Source organism: Spea bombifrons, chromosome 12 (genome assembly GCF_027358695.1).
Source record: "Spea bombifrons isolate aSpeBom1 chromosome 12, aSpeBom1.2.pri, whole genome shotgun sequence".
NCBI lineage: Eukaryota > Metazoa > Chordata > Amphibia > Anura > Pelobatidae > Spea > Spea bombifrons.
In genome coordinates this window covers 26,231,115-26,255,718 of record NC_071098.1, presented here as the reverse complement: position 1 = coordinate 26,255,718, position 24,604 = coordinate 26,231,115, and the positions used below count along the sequence as shown (strand labels likewise).

The window sequence follows — 24,604 nt, the reverse complement described above, 5'->3', positions numbered from 1 at the left end:
AATCGCGGCTCTCATGCAGAAGAGACAAAGATATTCTTAAGACGAAAAAAGTATATTTGCTTTTGACAAGCAAAGGAAGAAATATGAAAGGAATGAAACGAAACAAGGTGCGGTCTGCTTACAAACACTATATCCTTTTTTACGAGGTGTGGTAGAGTTTGAAGCTGCCCGGTAGGGATAGGCAAATATGTCACACTCAAATTAACAGGGTCGAAAAAACTACATTTCTGTAAAAAAAAGTTCACTTTGTGACATAATATGATTTTCAAATATTTTAAATAACTTAATCGCAATCAAAAGATAAACGGTAAAATGGGACCAAACTATGCAATAATGCTGTGCTTAAGAATATACAACATATATATAATGGCATATACATAAAGATGTATAGGTAAAGATGTATAGGTAAAGGTAGAGTTTACTACCCCTGACAGTCCCACTAAAGAAGAATGCATATTATAATAACCCATGATATACATTCTTAAAAAATTCTAAAGAAAAAAAACACCCGAGGTAGAAGCTGAACTTTGCAGTTGCCCTTCTCGTGCGTGGTTTGATGATTCTCGCCACTGATTGGTTGCTTCAAGCAGCCAATCAGCTATTGGAAAGTGTCCCTTTTGAAATTAATGGGAGTGCTGTCTGTGTATGGTGGTAAAGTGGTCAGTATATCACGTGCAAGAAGATGTGTTTGACCACTGGGGGGGGGGCAAAGGGGCAAACGCATATGAGGAGATTATCCAGAATCCCTCCATGCATTTGAAAGGGGGACACCATGGAAATTTAAAGGGACCACTCATTAGTCAGTTTAAGCACGCAGGTCTGTGCATCCAGCATCTAGCACAGCTCTCACGTGGCCTAATGAAGCAATGTGTTGGGATATGATGTCATAACCCGGACTCCTGACACTCTGCTTCATTAGTCCACCAAGACCACTACGTTTTTTTTTTACCTTTAGTATACTGTGTCTTAACTAGTCGCATACTAAAAACTTTGCATGCATGATCATTTTCAGGGAACATGGAACAGGTTAGTCTGACCACCTTACTTTATGACAATAGCTAATTGTTGAGCACTATAATGAAATGCCCTGTCACGTTGTCAGAGTAGAAAGCCACCTGTTGTCTAAACAGGGAGGCTCTGGTTATATTGAGATCAGAGCGTACACTTATCCTGCCCGTTCCTGTCTACTTGTAATTTATATCACGGTTGATTTATGTGTACACAAAGTAATGGAGAACTGTCTACATATAAATGAGGCTGGAACCACATGTACCCTACACTCCGTCTCCATCTAGTCCATAACAGCTCACATAAAAATACATTTTGTATGATGGGATAATTGATTCTAAACTGAGTTTTAAAAAGGCTCTTCACATAGTGGCAGCAAATGAACAGGTCAAGTGCAAATGCATCCCCCATAACATTACATATATCATGAAGAAACTATGGTGGCATCTAGTCTCCAGATGGTCAACAGTCACCCTACATACAATGTGTAGGTCATGAGCCACCATAACTGTCCATTATTCTACTAGCATCAAACTTCTTCGAGCAAATGAACACAACAGACTTTACGTGGATGTGGACAGGTACGCACACCATATAAAATCACAAAAACCAGACGGACCAGCTAGTCCTGTATGTGACTGTCACAGGCAAGAGGCTACCGTGCATCCAGCTGGGGTAGAAGCTAATTTGTATAATTCCAGCATTTGGTCTAAAATCTATAACCCAGTCTCATCCATTTTCTATGAAGTGATTAATGAAATATTTTATCTAGAGTAAAAAAAAAAATAAAAAAACCCCAAAACAAACGCTCCCGCATTAAAGTGCTAACCAATTGAATTATAATTTAGCATAGTGATTGCAAATCTGCACATCCCAAGACCCTCTGCAAGGCAAGGGTTGTTAAACCAACCATCAAACCATAGTAACTTTTAAAAAATAAAAGATCTGACACATATGTGGGGTATTATATGTATTCTAAGAGGCGACAACCTTAAATAACTGATCTGAAATATTCTTCAGACTTACCATATATAGATTTAGCGTTCGGCTTGGACACCCCATTCACTCTGAAATAAAAGGAAAGAATAAATAAAATGTATTTAATGTATGTAGCCCTTTGAGATTATACAGATGCGATGATTTGTATATAATATGTCTACATGCTTACAATAAAAGAAGGCTTTTGTATGGGAAGACTGTATTGATACAGCAGCGGGTGAAACTCGGAGACTGCCTGCTGTTTTTGTGAAAGACGGAATCCAGAGAGGGCTGTTTAACCAGAATCTGGGCACCTCTACCCACCCCCAGTTCCTTCAGATGCAAGTAATCAATAGCCCTACTTTTCGGCTTTAGCTCAGATTTAACCGGAGATAAGAGGGGCTACCAGATCAGGGTCACTGTACCTAGAACAATAAAAACGTAGCTAGAGAACAAGCTTTAGTAGCCAAAACAGAAACAGGCCCATTAGCTGACGGGACTATACATTTATCAGATCTGGTTAATGAATGTTCCAAGGCCTCCCCGATGAACAACAGGTTTCTACTATGTGAAATCTGCCAGCATGGATACACGTATATATTTTGGTATGATCAAGAGAATTGAATATAAAATAAAATGTTAAGTTATCAAAAAATGACCAAAAAGGGATTTCTTTTTCTAGTTGGTTAATTAAAGAGCCAGATGTTGTAAACACCACCACTACTAATAATACTAACATTTTTGGATGCTATTCTACTAGGCCACCTGGCTGGGTTGCCCATTTGGGCTGAATGTTGCCACGATGCACAAAACCCCAGATTCCACATTTGTTTCATTCTCGAGGTTGACGGTTTCTTTAATTCATACGCTAATTCATACGCTAACGTTTCATTCGTCTAACAATACAACTGCTGCTCTGGACATCAGACGTGATGAAGGGGTCACATGAAATGGAAGAGTTGGAATAAATGTGACGTTTTGGAGGCCAGACTAGTAACGATACAAGGAGTAATATACAGAGGAAATGTATCAAGCACCGTTATTTAATACTCACCGAGGTGATGAGCTCATTTTGCCGCCTCTTTCTTCTCTCTCTTCTCCCTAGTAATGAATAGGAAAATATGTCATTGATCTTGTAGTTATGCGTTGGAACAACAATGTGTTTCACTGCGGAAGTCTCCAAAAATCATGAAACAATTATTTTTATATGTGGACATTTCAACATTCCTACCACGGCTAACTGCCACCTGCCAGTGATGAATAGTGAGGTGAGAGGGAACCACAATTTTCCTGCCAACTCTCTCTACAGAACTCTTTTCTTCCACCCAGCTTGAGATTTCCTTGTGCTCCTCATTATGAATTAGACTGAAGGGTGAATGTGACATCAGCATATCAGGGACCTCCAAGGACTGTCCAGGTGGAGCTTCTTACAGAAGGCAGGAAGGCTGTATGTCTGAGTAAAGGGGATGAGGGCATCTCTAGACAGGGCAGAACTAGCAGTCAAAAGAGCCTGCCGTTTAAGCGCACTAACCCATCAGCTTTGATTTCTGGAGATGCTGGGTGAAACCTGGAGAGCTTCTAGGTATGGACAACAGCGAGCAAGAGGATTTCATTTAAAATCCCGATTCTCACCTAGAAACCTCATCGAGCAGTTCCTCTACCCACATCTCCTCACCTATCTCCAAATACACGCCTAACCAGTCATTTCCTCATTTGATGTTTATACTGAGATACATTTGTGTGGCCGGTCCACCGCAAACATTTGCACTCTTGTATAATATACCCCACTTTATTCTAGGCTATGAAGGCCCTCCTCGACTTCTGTTTCTGGAAATCCCAATTGTTATGGAACGCACTACTTGTTGTAGGGTTGTACAATGAATTGTATAACATAACGACAAAAAACATGGTTTGGTGTAAACACAGAACTAGCTTGAGTTAAAAGAAAATGGGATAACTTTTGGGTAATATCCAAAGAATTATCAACTCATGCATTCACTAAAATGAATTAGAATGCAACTCTATCTGATGCAAATCAAACCTTCAAGATCAATTTAACATGTTGTTAATCCATGTTCCCAATCAGCGATACTCAAGGAGTGCATAGGGAAGGATTGAGTGCTTAGTCATTCATATGTGGGCTGCCCGGGGCCGGGGAACCCCACCTGGTTAGGTCCCATTTCTTCAAGCAGAGCAGACTCAATGTGATCCCATTATATTGGAGGTGGGAGCTCAGCGGGGGTCAAAATATCAAACCCTTAAAGGACTCTGCTCTTGAAGTGTGGTGCCTGGCACCATATGGAAGCAGGAGAGGAGCGAGCCAACCTGATATATAGTAGTGTGTGTGTATAGATGAGATATATAAACTATAATACATTACTGCCATGACTATGCGTCAACAGCACAATCTAAGGCAAGACCTGCGTAGACTGACATAATGAGCCATAGGGGGACAGGATCAAAATATTTAGAGATCCTTGAAAGCCATCACACCTTCTACAAACATTTGGGTAGGAGTTCATAGAACTGATATCAGGTTAACCTGGAAAGGTTTGAACGAAAGTAACAAAATTAATTAAAAGGAATGTTGGTCATGAATACAGGCTTTCCAAACCGGGTTTGTGTACACTCGATAAGAGGCACGTACAGTATAAGAGGATAAGGTTATTAGACGCAAATATACTTAAGGGTAATTGAAAGAACTTAACGAAAGGACTCTTCACATAGCAAATGGTGGAGGTGACACAAGATCACCACATTAGAGCTTAATTTTCCTCTCTAAATCCTAATACATGGTAGGAAATCCTACACTCACCATGCACTCACACTCAGCTCCGCTCCAGGAATAAAACAATGCCTGTCATGCCAAGTCCGAACGCACACAAATTACATAAACAAACCCAAATAAAGTAAACAGAAACCATCCTTCGCATATTATTTCCCAAGGAATAACAGACTCACACCTTTTATCCCCTATAATTAATAGATATTATTGGGATGACGAAACATTTTATGAGGAGGAACCAGGGTGTAGAACTGAATTATCAATGTACCGAACACTTAACATTCAATTCTGAAACATCATTCTTCATTGGGTCCATGGTTAAACCTAAAATAGCGAGATGACACTCAAGGTCAAACAGAAGCGGTTCCATGTGACTATTAGAACTTATATTAATTGCCCTTGTGCAGTGTGACATGTACTTGACACGTGTATGTGAAATCAGAGGCGATAGACACCCCTGTGCCCTTCCATTATAGCGCCATGAACAGAACCGAATTACTGCTATGGGCTCTGAATCTTTGACATTTATGTGTTAAAATAACATGTGACTTTCTTGAGAAGCTAAATGAGTCTGCATTTAGCATTGAGGCAATTGAAATGATCTTGCTGGTTTCATGGAGAACCTGGAATCCATTTGTAGAGCCCAGCCTGATTGGTCACAGCAGAACTTGTCAGGAAGTCCCTGACAGGAAGTTGAATAGACATGCCACAGATCTCAGGTTGTCTAGGCAGTGAGGTATTGGGGTCCCTCTGCCGCATAACAAGGAGCCTCAACGGGCCGGTTAAAAGGGAGATGACCCAAAAATAAGAATAGCGGTGCCGAGGAGGCACCATTACCCTGGGCTTGGCCTAGAGCAGCGCCAAAGGAAAATACACCACTGGTTCATAGATAAAATAGTCAAAAAACATGTTAAAAATAGATGTCTCAAAAAATGCAAAATAACGGTAGATTTAAGGAGACAATTTTAACTATTTATCACTATGAGAAGATCACAGTTGCCCTATAAGTGAAACTGAAGATTGGTCTGGGTACATTAGAATTGCAAAGTCCATCATACGAAGAAACATATAGGGTTATACATAACGCGTTTTATCCAATAGCTACTGTGTTGTGCAGTAACTGAGTCCATAGTTCCAATTAACTTCTCTAAAAAGCCACAATTAGGAAAAGATCCAGCTTTCTCAGCCCACTCACAATAATTCAAGTGAACTCATGCCCATATTTATGGAACTTTAAAGAACTATACTATAGTTTATGCCAACAGTGATATCATCGGCTTATTGATTTTTTAGTTACACCTTAATATAAATGGTACATAGAGGCTACAGTAAAACTTAGAATAATAGTCATATAAAGATGATGAATGATCTACAAGACAAGGGGTAGCTATTGGGTAGCGAAGGAAGTCCCTACCAGCGGTGGGAAATAGATAATAGACAGATTTAAAAGTTCCTTACACTGTTTACTCTAAAACAACAATCATATAGTAATAATAATTCAACATGAAAACTGTGGTGGTGCTACTAGAGCAGAGTCTTTGGGTACGATCCATAGGTTTAAACCAACTTGGGCGAGTTTAACGCAACTTTAGGTATTCATGGGAAACCAGTCAGCATCGCATTTCAGGTACAGGATGGGAAAACCCAGGCATAACCTGAGGCCATGGGCTAGGAGATACAAGTGGAGCGAGGTCAGAATAAGGACAGTTCACTCAGCCATAAAAAAGAGAAGCACGCATACTGAAGAACGCTTATGAGTAAGTTACTCCTTGGGTAAAACCAAATATCCTAGCATGTGGTGATGATTCAGTGATATCAGCCATTCTTATAGAACCCGTATACATTTTATGTTATTTAACAACACTGATAAAGTGCTGCCCCCTACAGTTTATGGAATTTATAACAATACTCGAGTCCTTTCTGTGACCTCCAACATCTCACATGCTACAGAGTAGCACTACATGCTGGTCAGCAACATTTGTATATATTTCCTGGGGGAAAAATGGCCGATGTGGTCACCCGTGGTCACATCTGGCTTGGCCTGGTCCACTGTTTGGCCTGGTCCACTTCAGTAGGTTGCTGGTTTGTAAATCCTACAAAAGCCAATAAAGCCATGAAAAGTCCTGATGACCTGGGGGGTGATTCTTAACATTTTATATCAAAAGCCATAACGTTCATTTGTCTTTCAATCAGAAATGTCCTTGAATAAGATGTCATTAAACATACACTTCACAATCAGCATTTCCTTATGATTTATCACTAATCTACAGACGGCCAAACAATAAGAGCTAGCGTAGATAATGTTAATTCCGAAAGACGTGTGCCTTAAGAATGTAGCCTTTTATATTCCAGCCCAGCATTAAAGCTATTCTGGCATCAGGCAAACAACGTGACCTCATCTCTGACGCAGGGCGGGGTGGACTGATTGACAAACGCACGCATAGTTCTCTTCTTCACGGACATTGCGAAAAATGGAAACATTTCTATTGCGATGATTCTTAATAGTTAGGAAAAAATATGGTGGACTTGCAAAGTGCAACGGTGTTTGTTGTCCGTCAGGTCCAGGACATTCCATCTCTTATTGTCTCCATTCCTTTGGTGACACACAATGGTGACTGTATGGTACCTCCTTACATTCTCCAATTTTTCACAGTTCATTCCTCATCCTATACATGGCCGTGTTTTCTGGAGGTGGTATTGATCCTCCTGGAGGTTCTCACTGCAGAATTACACCATTGTGTCGCCTTTTGGTGAGGAATGATCCCTTGTGGTCTAATAAGATGGAGAAGTAAGATCTTTTTCAAAGGGTTCTTCCTTTTCCTTTCTATGGCTTTTCTCAAACAGTGATTGATGACATCGGGATAACTTTTCATATCCTCATGCATCATTGATATAGAGGGGCAAGCCAGTGGACGTAGAGACATTTTGACAATTAGAGGCGCAGAACTCTTCTTTCTCCATAAAGGCCACCAGGAAGAGAAAGGCAGAGCTCCCAGGTCCGTGATTCTTATCTCACCCACATGCCCTCCTAGTGCCATCAGTATTGTTAATCTGCTGCATTCATACACTTATACAATTCATGGATACATATAAAACATCTTTAGAGGAACCACCCTTCATCAATGAAGACTGCTGAAAATTCCTAAGAAAAAACCTACAGCTTCTTTCAGTAAAGCTAACAGACTCCAAAATCTTGCGGAATCAGAGATTTCGTTTCTCTGTAACATAAAGTATTTGGGGTTTTTTTATACACGGGATGGAAAAGTTAGTAAAACCTAAAAATAATTTGATAACGTTGTCTCCAGGAAAAAAGTCAAGTCAGCGATGCTTCATGCCACAATAAGTTTCATGCTGCTCTGTCCCTCAAGACATAAATCTCTGTTTGCCTTTGTAAATATCTGGGCAATTACTTCTATATGTACTTTGAGCCGCAAACTTCCCTTCACAAATGTCTCGGGGCAATTAAATAACAGTGACTCCGTGTCTCTCCCTTTAGCACAGCCCGTCCTACAGGTTTGTTTGAAAGGTTGATAAATGGCTTCCTGAATTGTAAGAGGATCAATAGTCAAGCCCTTACATTCCAGAGTATGAGCGGTCCCATAAAAATGCTGATCATTAAGCTGGGATTATTACGTGGAATCCTTGATCGGCGCCATTCCAAAGTGCCAGCCAAACACAATCAAAAGAATGTTCATTATCTTCCAATTAAATGACTTTCTTTTCCTTGTGCCTATCTCAGTATTCTTTATTACATGATACGCTGACAAACAGTGTGAAATGTTTGAGGTATGTTGAGTAGCCAAGACATCCCATTCATGGCCACTCACTGTCCCAGCAGTTGCTGAAATTATAATTGATGATAAATATGGAGGATCCGAAGGAAGTCTTTCCAACAGTGTAACTCCAGCTGTTGGGGTATATGAATAGCAGGGCTGGACTGAGATGACAGGGCCGGTGGCCCCCAGATGACATAAGTGGGGCTGAAGGAGGGTTTTTATGCTCACGTAGCATATCCAGCACACTATCTGGCAGATCGAGTGAGTGTGTGGCTCTGTCGGCCAGTGGCTCAATGGACATATGCCAGGTGTGCCAGATGGCTGGTCTGGACCTTATAAATACCCCCTTTACACTCTGGAACAGATAGTTATACAGAACTACATACTAACAATGTATATAGTACCATGGTCTACTCAAACATGTTTAAGAGCAGCGTGGGGGGTATGTATTATTTGACTCTGTTAGAATCATGGCAACCAATCGTATGGTCCAATCAGCAGGAAAAAAGCAGTGGTGATGCTAACTGGAGACTCGCTTGGGAAAAGCTCCCCCGCGTCTGCTAACATCACTGCTTACTCTGAAGGGTTCCTAGACGATTGCATGCTGGCGTGACATTTTTTCATACCAAGTTTTGGACTAACTCAACCTGCTGTATGCCCTTAGGCAAGCTTCTGAGGGTAACCAACAATTTTTAGGAACACCCATGTTACCTCCTCTAACTCAGACACTAACTGCTCTCTTTTAACCCCCTCCGTCTCAAACAAAAGGCATAGCCAGTGGCATAACCAGGACAACTGCCCTTTCTGCCAGCCTACATTTTCCTAAAATCTTGGAATTAGCCTTTCTGAGTCTTCCTAGAAGACTACTAGGAGAGAACTATCAGCTGGACACCCGACGCTTGACTGGGTTCCCCCGCTGAGCCTGTGTGTCACTTGCTGCTTGCAGTTTAACTCCATTCATGTAATCAGCGCCTGCATTAGTGACTAATATACATTCTACATGAAGTAAGATAACTAGTAATTAAATAGGTTTAAATCCCAGATTAATTGCAGGGAATAATATGTAGCGGCTAATTTGGGCTCAAACAATAACCACATTCCTTTTTAACTATGCCAGTTCTGGAGAAGAGAAACTATAATGGTGAGAATGGTGAGAATGGAAGAATGGCTGTACTTATTGACCCGTTTTCTGGGCAGTGTCCAAAAAGTTGCATCCTTCTACTATTCTAATTACAATCAATTTGTTTAAAAACATGTTTTTCCAGGGAAATTGACATATGTTTCTGTGTGTGCGCATCCAGCATTATATACCCAATGTCCTGTCTTTCAGTCCTCTCCCTTCTCCTTGTAAAGGTTGTCCGGAACCAAACAATAACAATCAGCAACTTAATATGGGAGAGAAATCAACATGTGGTGGAATAATCATGCAGATCCTGAGATGACGACTCCCATGGACAAGACATACATTGCATACCTGACAACAGTCCCTTATTTCCCAAGACAGTGCCTTTTTGGGGGGGGGTCCTATACCAAAGTGCGTGCACAGTGCGTTATATATCGTAGTAATATCTATAGGACTTGGGAAACATAACAGATCGGCCTTAAATGGTATAAATGTATGCCAACCAACATCCCCAAAGGGGATGTATCGCTTTCCCATATCCAGACACGCATTCACTCTATTCCCCCACAGCCAGCCAGACGCTCTCTCCCCTAACTTCCTTCTCTCCACACTCCTGAGATGTCCCTCCGTCTCACCGTCTGTATGTCCGTGACCTCCTTGTGGAACAGGACTGTCCCAAATAAAGTGAGGTCAGCAAATACATTTCCTGTAAACTATAACAGGCAGCGACATGCCGTGAGATTCCTTATTTATGCCAAACAATAGAAAGATAACTGTATCTCCAGATCTATTGTCTCCAACTGGTATCGGTTACAATGCACACAATGCAAATCTGAAAAGCAAAAGTGTATTCCTGGTCAAATCCTTTCATTTAATGCTTGGAAGCAAACAAATCACTAGGCGAGCGATAGCATTCTTGGCTTATCTTTTTCACACTTAAGGAGAAAACAAAGATTAAAGTGCTTCTGACTGCGCGTTACTATCTCCTGACCTCCGTGCTAATGGCGGCACATATAGGATATAGGGGACTGATCAATAGGCATGTCAATAATATGGCATCTTAATGTGGAATAAGGAAAACTAGATAATACTATTATTGTATTGCAAAAAAAAACAAAAAGCAACGTTATGGGTTGAGGTTGACCTAGTAGGGATTGCTCCTCAGCCCCTCGGACCCTGACTTTCAGGACTGTGGAGGGGCAGTTAACGCCCCAAGTTGAAAATGACCAACATGGACTGTTCCTGGCTCAACGTGTCTCATAAGAGATCATAAGATCATATTTTTTTTTATTTTATTGCTTTATCTACAGTAATCCAATTTCTGAGTCTTGGCTAAAATGGCTAATATGGTCACCAAAGAAATGCCTACGAAACTATAGCGTGATATACAGTAATATCAGCAGGCGCGGACTGGCCGTCCGGCACATGGGGCAAATACCAGTTGGGCCGCTGGCCAACAGCGACACACACTAACCTCATTGGGCTCATCGACTCTCTTATTTTAACCGCGTATGATGTGAAGATTATAACAGAGGTGACAGGTTGATGGCCGTTATGGAACAATGAAAACCGAATTATAACCCAGAATGGCTTCAGATCCACATCGTTGTGTTTGATATTGTGTGTCACGGGGCTGCTGAGTCACTAAAGGAGGGACTGTGTTATTGCCACAATTAGGCCAGTTGACATCATGATATCGCTATCAGCGCACAAACGTTTAAATGCCAGCTATACTAAAGGCTAAATCAGATTAACGTGTGGTTTAAAGGCAGTCCCAGCGGACACACAACGTAGATCAGATATACAACAGACCTTACCGATAGGAGTGATAGGAGTTGTGGTACAAAGGCAACTAACTGACTATCATGCCCAGGTATTCATATTGGATCTCTCTCTATTTCTATAGATTTAAACCTTATTTGATGTTTAATTATTAACTGTTTTAGCACTTTGTTTTTCCATGATTGGTTTTGAAGTCGAGATCGCTTCTTGTAAGCGCAGAGGGGTCTCCCGGTCTCAGGGCGTAATTAGTTATCCATATTTACCAACTTATTCTGGTGACCAAGTTCTAGAAGCAGCAGGTATCCCCTAACTCAGTGGGTGTATCAAAGGGTCACAATGACAACGAGATTGTTACATCATCGAGGGGCTTCTATGTCCTAAACCAAGAACGCTCATCATTTTTTGTTGTGTTTGTACCATGGAGTGGAGTGAAGTTGACATACAAGCCGTTGAAGACCTGGCAGACCACTTGTGGAGCAGCATTGTCCTTCCTGACACTGGCCTACCATTGCCCTATCAAACATGGCGTCATTACGTGGCGTTTTAACGCCAGCAGATTCCGTAGCGTCGGCCAATAATAAACAGATACAATTTAGAAAGCAAAACCAGAGGTGCTTAAATACTACAGAGGCCACCTACCTAGTGCTACTCCATGAGGCCACCACCCAGATGATGAACGTCTGTAGGTCCCTGGCCTCCCCGGAGTGGAGTGGCTCTCAGAATTTGGGGTTTAATCCCATCCCGGCTCCACTCCCTGCTATTAACCTTAACCACTGCTTCTATTCTTAGTTTTTACAAGGCACCTTTACTTTTTAAGTATATAAAACATGACCTCTGAAGACGTAATGAGAAGACATGTTCTTTTGACATACTTTTCGTAAACCTAACTTTTCGATGATGGTTGATGCAGAGAAAAATAGGATTTTTTTCCCCAAACAGAGCTCACATGATCCACCGCGCTCTCTACAATAACCCCAGGTGCCTTACGCGGCTCGCTGAAACGCACCGGTGGGATAAGTCAACACAAGCGTTGGTAGAACTTATCACTTATCACTAGAGCGAGATCCTGGTGAACAGTCTGCTGCAGAAAAACCAACAAAACACCTGTAATCTTCATAAAAACAGTGATTGACAGGCGTGCCCCACTGATGATCATACCTGCGGACTTTCTAAATGAGCCCACCCTCAAATATTAACCCTTTCATAGCCCACTGTGAAGATTCCATGTAGGGACTCGCCAAATGCGTTACCCAAGTGGGTCTAATATCCGTCCTCATGGAAACCTTGGCTTATCATTATTTAAAGATACCCTCAATTGGGTCACCTGTATTCAAGCAGGGATATCAATCATAACATACTGGTTGCAAAGGCACTCACTGGGACAATACAAACGCAAGCTTTTTTAAAAGCAAAAATACAATTTATGGCCATTTTATGCATAAAATCTTTTATGGGGTGGACATTTTTTTTCCTCATTCTGTTGCATTAACTCTTGCATGACCGCATGAGTATGTTAAGCTCTGGGTGTTGTCGAACAAAACAAACAAATGACAGCATTGTTTCCTATGACATCAGCACCAAAACTTACGTAACCTAATTAATACGCAGGCTATTAACGTAACTTAATTAATGCGCAGGCTATTAACGTATCTTAATGAATACGCAGGTTATTAACGAGCAGAGCCAAGATACTCTATTTGGCTTAAAAATAACTTATCCAGTTGTGATGAAACATATATTACTCAGAATATACAAAATCCTCTATATGTGTATAGATGGAATTATTAGGAAATTATACGGTATATGCGGATTTTGTCAATAAATTACAATTTAACCCCTTAATGACAAAGCCCGTACATGTACAGGCTCAAAATGCATTCTTTTCAATGGGTTTAGGGACCGCCCATTGTCCGTAAGGGGTTAATAAGTCGATTTCTCCATGAAAAGTCCCGGCTGATTTTACATTCTATAGGTTGGTACGTTAATGCCAAACGGTAAATATTAAATATCAAAAAGATAACCCATTAAAGTTATAAAGTTTATGAAAACAGTAGAAAAAAGGGTCCTTATTTGTAAACAAACTGTATCCGAGCCAGAAAATATTATTATTATTAATACTAATAATAATAAATGGCAAACAAATAAATAAAATACCGACTTTACTTAGTATTTTGGCTACAAATTCTTATTTTGGGGAGTAACACAAACTGTTATTACTGCCATAATGTTTCGCATACACAGGATTATCGCACACATGAAGAAGAAACGCCGCAGGCGACAGAGCCAGGTGACATCTCTGTAGCTGAAGATAAAGCTTACTGCCGGTCTTTATGTTATATCAGGCGATCAACGATGAATTCCGCATTCACACATTATACGTTCTCTTTTGTGTCGGGGCTACTATGGTGATAAAGCAGAGGACCGTCACTACAGAGAAGAACCCTGATCTGCCTTATTCTAGATTCCATCTAGGGGCAGATCTAGTAAATGGTGATAAAGCAGAGGACCGTCACTACAGAGAAGAACCCTGATCTGCCTTATTCTAGATTCGATTTAGGGGCAGATCTAGTAAATGGTGATAAAGCAGAGGACCGTCACTACAGAGAAGAACCCTGATCTGCCTTATTCTAGATTCGATTTAGGGGCAGATCTAGTAAATGGTGATAAAGCAGAGGACCGTCACTACAGAGACGAACCCTGATCTGCCTTATTCTACCGCATTAATTTACCGCATTAGCCTCTACCACTTCTGACGGAAGGCTGTTCCGCTTATCTACCACCACGGACCATCAGTATTCTAGAGAGATTTCACACTACAGTGCACAACGTCTCATCACAACATCACAACAATATCTTCACGTCTAAAATCTAAGCGGATCGTCCTTTATGCCAACAGCGCCCTGCACTTTAAAACAGACTGAATAAAGGACTTGTGCTGCTCGTTCTAGGCACCCTCTGCTGCCCATACTAACACGCCGAAAGGCTGGCTGAGAATTATGAGAGTCACGGTTCATTGCAGATGGAATTTGAAGAGATCTACCCAAAATCATCCTACCGGATTGGAAATGGTATTTATTAACTAACATGTCCTTAGACACCGAATCCCCTGGACGAGAAGCCAAATCAGTTCGTTTAACTTTTACGATCACCTTGAAACCCACCCTTTCCTGCCCAGAGAGGACAAACTTTTGGATTGTTTTTAGAGTTTTTTTTAGGCACTAGCGGATCTCTCACACATAGATGAGCGGTGATATTGTATCCCATATCGCTTAATCGCGCCGGCGTCGCTTACAAACGTATCCCTTGTGTGACAGCAGAAACAAAATCTACTTCATTCCAGCCTGTGATCGATCAATCGCTTTACGAAAGACGGGCTTATGCCAGGAACGAGCAGCAAAGAAATATTGACGCGCCAACCAGACACCAGAGAAATGAAAGTCAGTACTGAGAATCCCAAAGCCTTTTCTCTACTGATTGTCAATGAAACGGACGGGCAGATCTACCGTATGAGGGTTTTAGAGCCCATAGGGCACGATGGCACCGGGATAATCTTACGTGCCCAAGAAAAGCTCACCTTTAAGTTAAGGCAACCAGGTCCCAGGCGGTTAATCCAAAATCCCCGAGCTGGCGGTAGAAATTCCTTGTGTTAAAGTCCCAGGACGGCTCCCTGCCTGCTCCTTACTCACGTCCCCAGCTAGCAGTGTGACAGGTGCAGCCACGGCCACGGTATTTCTCCCATGGGAACACACCCACATTCCACAACAAAGAGACGCAGGTGGCGTTCGGCAACAAAGTGACGTATAGAGCAGTCGGGGGATATAATGAATATCAGATGCCTTATTTTTTTTTAATTTTTTTATTTTTTTTATGAGCCGCAGGCAGTGTCGGTTTTAACAAAAGAAAAATCCTACAGAGGTGGTTTGTTTGCTTAGTTGAACGGTAAAACATAGAAGCGCAGAATCTGATGGCAGATAAGAAGTGCGCTCTGCCTATTATATGAATACAGAGAACGATCAGGACTGGCCATTTCAATCACTGTAACAGGTGTACCGGGTCCTTGCCACTTACGGGAAATCCCTGCTTGAACATAGGTGACTTAATCAGAAATGTTTTTCTGAAAGGTGAACCATATATATATATATATATATATATATATATATTTCATAATCTGTCTTTAGCTCCAGCAATGTATATGACATCCAGATGAAGGCAAGAGATGTCACCACGTCCACGTTCAGCTCTACCTGCACAGCTTGGGTCACCTGGCCAGGTGGGACAAAGAACACAGCGCCCGACTCTCGGTCTCAGTAAGACAAAGGTGAATTAGTAGTCATTCCTGACAAAAAGACTTAAGGAAAAAAAAAATAATAATAATAATAAAAAATAATATATATATATATATATATACATACATACAAACACACACACACACACATATATATATATAACTAAAAAAATATGGCTAATTACAGTCTGGCCCTATTTCTTTCTTTCTTTACGTAAGCCACACTGTTGTTGCCTGAGTCATATTTAACGTATGCATGACATGATATTGAAAATAAGTGCTTTTGGAAGCAATCAAACTGCATTCCACGTTGAGCAATAAATAATCAGGAAGGTACGTCCGTAAGCGGCCCTGACTGCCCTTCAGGGTGTCGACATTTCACAGTTTGCTGGATTAAAGGCTTCGCCTATTGAACGAAGGCGCAACGTTCCAACCATGGAGGAAATACAATCGATAGAATTCTTCACCGAGTCTTGGCTGGGCAACGAGTCGCGGTCCAACAAATCTACACAACGACTCATTAGCGGGAGGCGTTCATTGATTCCTAGCAGTAAAGACGGAGGGAGTGTTTGATGCACGGGTTACCTGGGCCAGTGATGTTCTTTATGTTCCTCCATAAACCCACAAAAAGTCCAGACGCAGCCCATTGGACATGGAGATCCCTAAAAACTGATTTAAAAATACGCAACGCTTTGCACTAGAGCCCTGCGCGGGACTGTTTTTATAATCCCGCTCCCGCTGATTTTTTGACCAATCCCGTCCGCTCCCCCAATGTGGGTGTCCCACTCCCGCCCGCTCCCGCCACATTTGTGGCCAATTAAGCCCACCTCCTTACAGATATCCTGCGCAGTCCCGCAAGGCTGCCCTCGAGTTGCTCCCTCACAGCGTCTCTTCTCTTGCTCCACCCAGGAACAAGGCGGAGTCAGGGGAAGTGACGTCACATCACGTGACTCCGTTTTTGTTCCTGGGCGGAGCAAGAGAGGAGACACTGTAAGGGAGAAGCGAGAAGGCGGGACCCGCGGGACCTTCCTCCCAATGCAGTCCTCTACTTTGCACCATGCCGTCAATGTACAGCCATGTTTGTGCTATAGTGTGGGGAGTATAGCACACATGCGCTTTGGCTAGCAGAAGGTACGCTTGGGCTAACATATCTCCTGTAAGCATGCTTCTGCAGAATTATTATTTATTGTTTTATATAGCGCTTCCAAATTCCGTAGCGCTGTACAATGGGTAGACGGGACATAAGAAGTAGTATTTAACATAACAATTTGACTTACAGAAACAACAGGTTAGTAGGACCCGGCTCAAAGGAGCTTACAATCTAGAGATCAATATTGTATTATTATTATTATCATTATTCTCGTTTATTTATTTAGCGCCGAGAACGTACGCAGCTCTTCTTACAATACATATATTCAAGGGGTATGACAAGACTAGAACCACCGGAATAAGACCAACCGATGCATTAGGTAAAGAGGGCTCGGCTCGCAAGCTTACAATCTATATCTGTGGGGGTGGGGGAATTATTCGAGTGAAAGTCCATATGATGGCTGGAGTATTACCGGATGATAATAAAGGACGTATTAGTTAAACATGGGAAAAAAATTATTTCAGAGTCTGGGGTTTTACAATGCTTCTTGTCTTAACCCCCCCCCCCCAGACCTCCTTTTGCTTCCTTGATGCTGTTTCCAAGGAGCTCTGAAGTTTGAGTAAGCGTTTCTCACGTAGTTCATTTAAATCCAACGCTCTGATCTTAACTTAAATGATTTCTCCAGTTGATCACAAAAGAGAGTTTAATGACAAAGTCCAACACCCATCACAAAACCAAAAGGTCCCTTTGTTGGCCATTCAGAATATCGAAAGTTTCTATACGTAAGAAGAGTCTCCAAACAAATAAAAATAATTTACTGCCAAATAAAATCTACTTTGAAATTTAAACAGAGCTATAGCTGGAGATCATATGGATTTATCCAGAGTCGCCTATGAATTATTTCCGCTTCCCACGTTGCCTTTGGCCACGATTATTGGCAGGTTACGGACGAAAGGAGAAACTAAAGGTGCGTGACAAAGGGAGGAAGGGATCGTGAAATAAATGTGTTGCTCATTCATCTAGTAAGTAAATAAGATGAAAATACTGGAGTTGTTTAACCCTATAACCCCAGTGAGGAAATGCACTTCATCTTTTAAAAGGCATTCACGACGTTCTAAATGTCCCTTTAATACGTTCTTCCTCCATAACGTGAGGGTCTTGTACCGTGAGGGACTGAGGGTCTTGTACCGTGACGGATTGAGGGTCTTGTACCGTGAGGGACTGAGGGTCTTGTACCGTGACGGATTGAGGGTCTTGTACTGTGACGGATTGAGGGTCTTGTACAGTGAGGGACTGAGGGTCTTGTACTGTGACGGATTGAGGGTCTTGTACCGTGAGGGACTGAGGGTCTTGTACTGTGACGGATTGAGGGTCTTGTACCGTGCGGGACTGAGGGTCTGGTACCGTGATGGATTGAGGGTCTTGTACCGTGACGAATTGAGGGTCTTGTACAGTGAGGGAATGAGGGTCTTGTACCGTGAGGGAATGAGGGTCTTGTACCGTGAGGGAATGAGGGTCTTGTACCGTGAGGGTACACACAAGGGTACTGGTAGACACAAGGGATGTTGTCTACCCCAAATCCTACAGTTTTAACACATTTTTACCATCACATTCTGATTTCCCCTTTGCAACTTGATTAGTTAATGAACCCAACCGATTAGGCAGGTTGGGTTCAACGAAAGGTAGTAGCCTTCAGGCACAGACCGGCCAGCTGGCACACTGGGCAAATGACAGAGCCACACTGGAATGGCCAGTTGGGTGTAGCAGTGTGCGGCCATCGGCTGGATCTGACCAACCGCATGTTACTGATCCACTGCCGTGTAGATCCAGCCATCGACCGCAATTACGCCATCAGACGGCTGCTGGTCTTAAAGCGGCAGGACCCCCTTTTCATCGCAAGTCCGTCCTTGGTAGCTTTACATGGTTTCTCATATCATCCAATCATGGAGAGCACAATGATCGTGTGTGGACTTTAGTATATTTTTATTAAATGTAACGAATTAAAACAAGCAGGCTCTCTGCTCACACATTCAAGGTGCATCTGCCGGCGTCGGCTTCAGGTGTACTTTGCATTGAACTCACACCTATAGTGGAGCAAATAACTTGTGATTCCTCTCCTGGAAGTAGCGCCCACTAAATTTCTGGGATATCCACACTTTCTATACAAAGTTTAGGTTTATGGGCTCGTTGGTCAAACTGAAATCAATAGCATGTTGTCTACATTAATGGCCTGCTTGCAGCAGAGGACAAAGATAAGTCCGCCGGTGCAAACGTTTGTTCAACTACTTATGTTTGAACTTGAGGACTTATCTTTGTCAAACAAACAATTTGTCATTTGGAGACTTCTACGGTAAGTGAAACATTATCGTACGAGTACCAGACGGGCGTTCTGGAGTGGAAAAAGAGTGGCACCACTACCCAATCGACTATATTACAGAACAGGGTGCAACTATTGACAATAGTAAAGACTCAAACTTTTATCAGTTCTTGGTCTTGCTTAAATCCAGGAGCCATATGACTATCCCACGTATGTTTAACTTCCCTCACTCTATTAGCCTTTACCGCTTCTCCTTACTTTTGGGTGAATTGCCACATTAGTAATTTAGGGACACGTGATGTCCAGGTGCAGGACCTCACTGATCACCGTGTGACACCCCAGACCGGACAATGGATGAATGGTGCTGCTAATGCTGCGGCTGGTCTACTCTCTAAAGAACTGACGCTTGTGCCTGGTGCCTATAAGGCACGCCCTGTCAGCCTGCTTTATGATGTCATACTCAATATGGTCTTCTTCTGCTTGATGTAGGGGTATTGGGAATGAACAGAGCATTTGAAAGAGACATAGTGATACATTTGCTGGTTCGTTGGTATACTCATAGCTTTGGTAGTCTCAAAGACACTCTAAAGAGTGGGAATAGACATCTTGGAATATCCGGTACTATCAAGGATTTAAATCTAAATTAAAAATAGAAGAAAGTAGGAATTTCCCCTTTAATTAATTCAATAATATATCTATTACTGAAATCTTTGTTTACTTGAGGATTAAAGCATGTTGAGCACTATATTTTGATGTATTCTACATAACTATAGAAACATTTAATCTCAATTGTGAATGTTACAGTTTAAATTTAAAGTTAACCACTATTAATAGTCAATTTAAGAATGAAAAGGGACACGTGTCTATAAGACACACCCTGTCAGCATGCTTTGAGGATGTCATAATCACATCACTGCATTTGTGTTGTCATCAGAGAAGGCCACAGAAGGCCAGGCAGCCAGGGTGCTGCCTCAGTAGTGAAGTGGGAGTCATCCCGTGCACTACAACTGCCCAGCAGTAGAGGATTTTACTGTACGATTGCGATTGATAAACCCTATAGTGCATTAACTATAGGAGGGAGGTACCATGGAGCTTGAGGTCGAAATGGCCCATCTGAAATTTGAGAACTATAAACTTCTTCTAATGGTTTCCCATCAGTCCGACCAAATGAGGGAGCTTAAGAAGAAGTTTTCAGATGAAGTCCAGATGTTAAAGGCCGAGAACCTCAGGCTTGTGGGTGAAGCAGAGAAGAAAGAGCGTCAACACCAGGAAGAGGTAAAACAGCTTAAAGAACGACACTCGAAAGAGTTGTGGGCTCTTGACGCAGTTGACAACATGTCCCTGGTGATGGAACAACAAAAGTGCAAGGACTTTGAACTTAAAATCAAATGTATGGAGTGTCTGAGTGATATTGATAAGATGAAGATCAGAAATCTTGAGTTGAAGACTTCATGCATTGAACAACTAAATAGTGTCATGAAAGATGAGATCAGATCAATGGAAAATAAAATGAGCCAGCTCTCCGCCGACTACAACAGGCTTAAGGAGGCGCACGACAACTTGCTTTCTGCCAAGGACTCTCTTGACATAGGTATTAAAACACCAGGAAAGCAAATGCAGCCCCAAGATGGGTTTATAATGGTGAAAGAAGAGATCATTTCCCATTACGAGACCAACACAGTGGAGGAGGCTATATTTTGGATTGATCTTAACATCAAAGTGCCACAAAAGCAGGTAGCCTCTCAAGAAATTCTGGATCTGAAAGACTTACCAAGGAACCGAAAAAGACAGGAGGGATCTGAAGCCATGAGGGTCATGTGGGAAGGTGGCAGATTGGTTGACCGCAACAAAATCACCGGCAACCGTGAGAGACGAACCCCACAGACTCCAAATGCTCCTGAGAGACCCCACACAAGCCTCAGGACATGGGTTTAAACCCAGAGGAGAAGACAGCCAGGGATGTGAAAGCCAAAATACCACCTTGTGGATTCAGTTTTGTCATCTTTGAGACACAATAAAAAAAATGTCGTTCATTCAGTAATGTTTCAGCAGTCTTAGTATATTGTATATATTTATGTCAGCGATGATTTAACTATTTCATAGCCATCTATTGCGAGGTAAATGTAATTCTGTATATTTGTATATTCCATGAAATATAAATATACATAATGCTATATATTCAGAGGGGATATGATAACGTTATATAAATATATTCGGGGCCGATACAAACCATTGTGTGGAAATCTGTTCATAAACAGGACTATGCATAGGACACGTGGTCACGCTTTCAGACTGGAAGAAAGGAGATTTATCTAAGGCAGAGGAAAGGGTTTTTTACAGTAAGGACAGTAAGGATGTGGAATTCTCTGCCTGCAGAGGTAGTTTTATCAGAGTCTGTACAGACGTTTAAACTGCAACTGGATGGATACCTGGAAAAACATAATATTCGGGGATATAATCTTTAATTATGGGGAAACAGCTTATTGATCCAAGGAGAAATCTGACTGCCATTTTGGGGTCAAGAAGGAATTTTTTTCCCTGGTTAGTGCAAAATTGGAAAGAGCGAAGCCGGGGTTTTTTTTGCCTTCTTTTGGATCAACAGCAACAAATTAACCGATATAGGAAAGGCTGAACTTGATGGACGCAGGTCTTTTTTCAGCCTATGTAACTATGTAACGATGTAATATATGTTGTTTCCATTCTGCCTCTCGGTACTCACAAGGTTAACACAGAAGTTCAGCCATTCATTGATCTTCTTACTGCTTGACCTCTACACCAAGTTCTATTTATAGTCTTCTTAGGTGTTTCCTGCTTTCTTAATCTAACAACAATCACACTCCTATCATCTGATGTCACAAATCGTTACGCAACTGCACAAAATGACCAGCAAAAAAAAAAAAAAAAACAGGTGCGTGATATCATCTTTAATTATACCGAGTTACGGAAATAGCTCATTTATAGCATTCCTGTTTAACCCTTCATTTACAGAGATTTTTTTTACAAAAATTTTATAGTGCATCTTGGCTATCTTGGCTAAAACTTGGACCAAAAAACCAACCCAGGGTTATGAGCTGGATTACTGGAAACCCGGAAAAGTTTTCCAATTTTTTTTTGTATTTCTGTGAACAGAACTGTAAAGGACGTCTTTACACATCATAAATCTTTTTATAACTTGATTTTATATCTGTTCATATCTTGCTCAAAAACAAAACAATTCCTCCTTCGGCTTTCCACATCTAGAGATGGGCTAGGGCAGTTAACCTTTAGTGGGCAGGCAGTAGCCACAACCTGGGCAGGAATGGGGTCTGAAAAAAGAAACTTGGAGACTCAGGAGGGAGCGCTTCAACCAAAGACTCCAGGTCCAACCCTGATTATAAGACAACCCCCCAAAATCTGAATATTAATTTATGAAAAAAAGAAAAAGCCTGAATATAAGACGACCCTATAGGAAAAAGGTTTTACCGGTAAATGTTAACTAATGTAAACTATGTGAACATTTTTTTTTAAATAAAAGCTATGATGTTATGCACATCTGCCCCCTGGCTTGCCACTCTGCCCCAGAAATGCCTTATACCCCCTATATGCCAGTGTGCCCCATGATATGCCTTTTAACCCTCGAAATGCCACTGTGCCCCATGATATGCCTTTTGACACCCTATGTGCCAATGTGCCCCATGATATGCCTTATACCCCTATATGCCACTCTGGCATTTAGGGGGTTAAAAGGCATATTATGGGGCAGAGTGCCATATAGGGAGGTATAAGGCGTTTCAGGAGGCAGAGTGGCATATAGAGGGTTAAAAGGCATTTCTGGAGGCAGAGTGGCATTAAAACTCCGATCTCTGACAGCCGGGGAAGGTCTGCACGATGGACATCAGTGGGCGGTCCCGTTGACGTCAGTGGGCGGTCCTGTAGACGGGGGCTTTACCACTGATGTCAGCAGGAAAATGGGCAGGGAGTGGGGCATGTCAAGACCCTGAACCCAGAGGATTCAGGTGTTGACCCGGAGAGTTCCCAGGTATGCTGATGCTGATAGCGCAGTAATAAAGCTCTTTTTTGTTTTATCACCTTTTATGTCCATAGCATCCAAAAAGTTGTCAAATCTAGTTATGAGCCATGTTAACATCAGTTGGATCAAACTTTGGGAACATGTGCAGAAAATCTGCCATCTTAGCTTTGCTCAGCAGTGTGCCGCAGAACTGTTTCTGTGTGCAGTAGGCCTCCAATTCTTCTCCTCGTCGCCAATTGTAATATTGTCATGAAACGCCGACACTCAGAGATGAACTTTAACAGCAACTTTCTTTATTTTTCTTAAGATCACCATATTCCGTCTTCCATGCCCCAGCTCCCAGCAAGCCAAACTCTCACCTCCTGCTTCCCATCTCCTTTCGACGTCTCCAGCCTCACACATTCAGAAAGGACTCCACTGATTAATCCAAAACTGCAGATCCCTCCAACGGGGAGAAAAGGACCATTTAAAGGGACCTCTCGGCTACCATATGCATTAAAGTGTATATGATGGCTATTAATGACTGTCCCTTTAACATAAAACTTGCAGATTTAAGTCGTTATCTGCATAAATATTTATTAAATATTAGACATTTACATAGCGATAACTATCCGAGGCCCAGATTTCCAAAGCACCGTAACCTATGATTTAAAGCAGGTTCAGCTTGTTCATCTGGAACGGGGAGGAGGGAACCTGTTCAAAGTATTCGGCTCTGAGTGAACCAATACGATTAACCCTTAACGTCCTCAATCTTACAATGCGGTATTTCTCACATTCCAGGCAATTCCACCAGCATCCTTGCCCCTGAACTGTCAACATATTTAATATATACCCTATATATCTATCTATCTATACATATATCCTATATATTTAATCTGCATAATAGAATATAATTAAACTCATGAAAATATGAGCTTTCCCAAAAATATAAATATTTCATTGTGAAATATCAAAAAATTATTTCACAAAATAAAATGTAAAAACTCTGTTAAATGTTATGGCGTCGTAAAGAAACTTTATAATTTTATTACTGCTAATTACCGTTTCCCAACACAATTAAAGCTGCTGTTTCACCCACCTGACCAATTCTTCCAGTACAAACTGTAAAAAAAAGCTCTTGTATTGGCCTTATGTGATTAAACTCAGGCGCCTTGGGTTATATTTTACCTGTTTATGAACGTTTTGACTGTAGTTTGCTGTTCCTGGAGAGATCAGGGGCTGGTAGATGGTAGAATGATCCTGAAACATTATGCTTCACATCTTGGCTCCCCATGAAGCGATTTGGAGGAACATAAAAGATGGCGGTTCACCACTCAGCTTGTAGACATTATTTAATTGATATGATCAGTTATGCGGACATCATCAACTTAATGGATGTTTATATCAAGTAGGTGGACATTATATATAGCCCATAGTTTCAAATACTACATGGAATCAAACAATTCACGTGT

The 24,604-nt window shown here is 41.7% G+C and overlaps 1 protein-coding gene across 1 annotated transcript in view; it reads right to left on the bottom strand.

The window, feature by feature from the left end:
* Positions 1-15,191, bottom strand: part of EPS8L1 (EPS8 like 1) — a 36,918-nt gene extending 21,727 nt beyond the window's left edge. The window contains exons 1-3 of the mRNA XM_053451931.1: positions 15,027-15,191; positions 3,041-3,087; positions 2,035-2,075 (exon numbers count right to left, since the gene is read on the bottom strand). Of these exons, the coding sequence (XP_053307906.1) occupies positions 2,035-2,075; positions 3,041-3,057 (58 nt within the window). The 5' untranslated portion in view covers positions 3,058-3,087; positions 15,027-15,191. The remainder of the gene's footprint in view (positions 1-2,034; positions 2,076-3,040; positions 3,088-15,026) is intronic.
* Between the last annotated feature and the right edge of the window lie 9,413 nt (positions 15,192-24,604).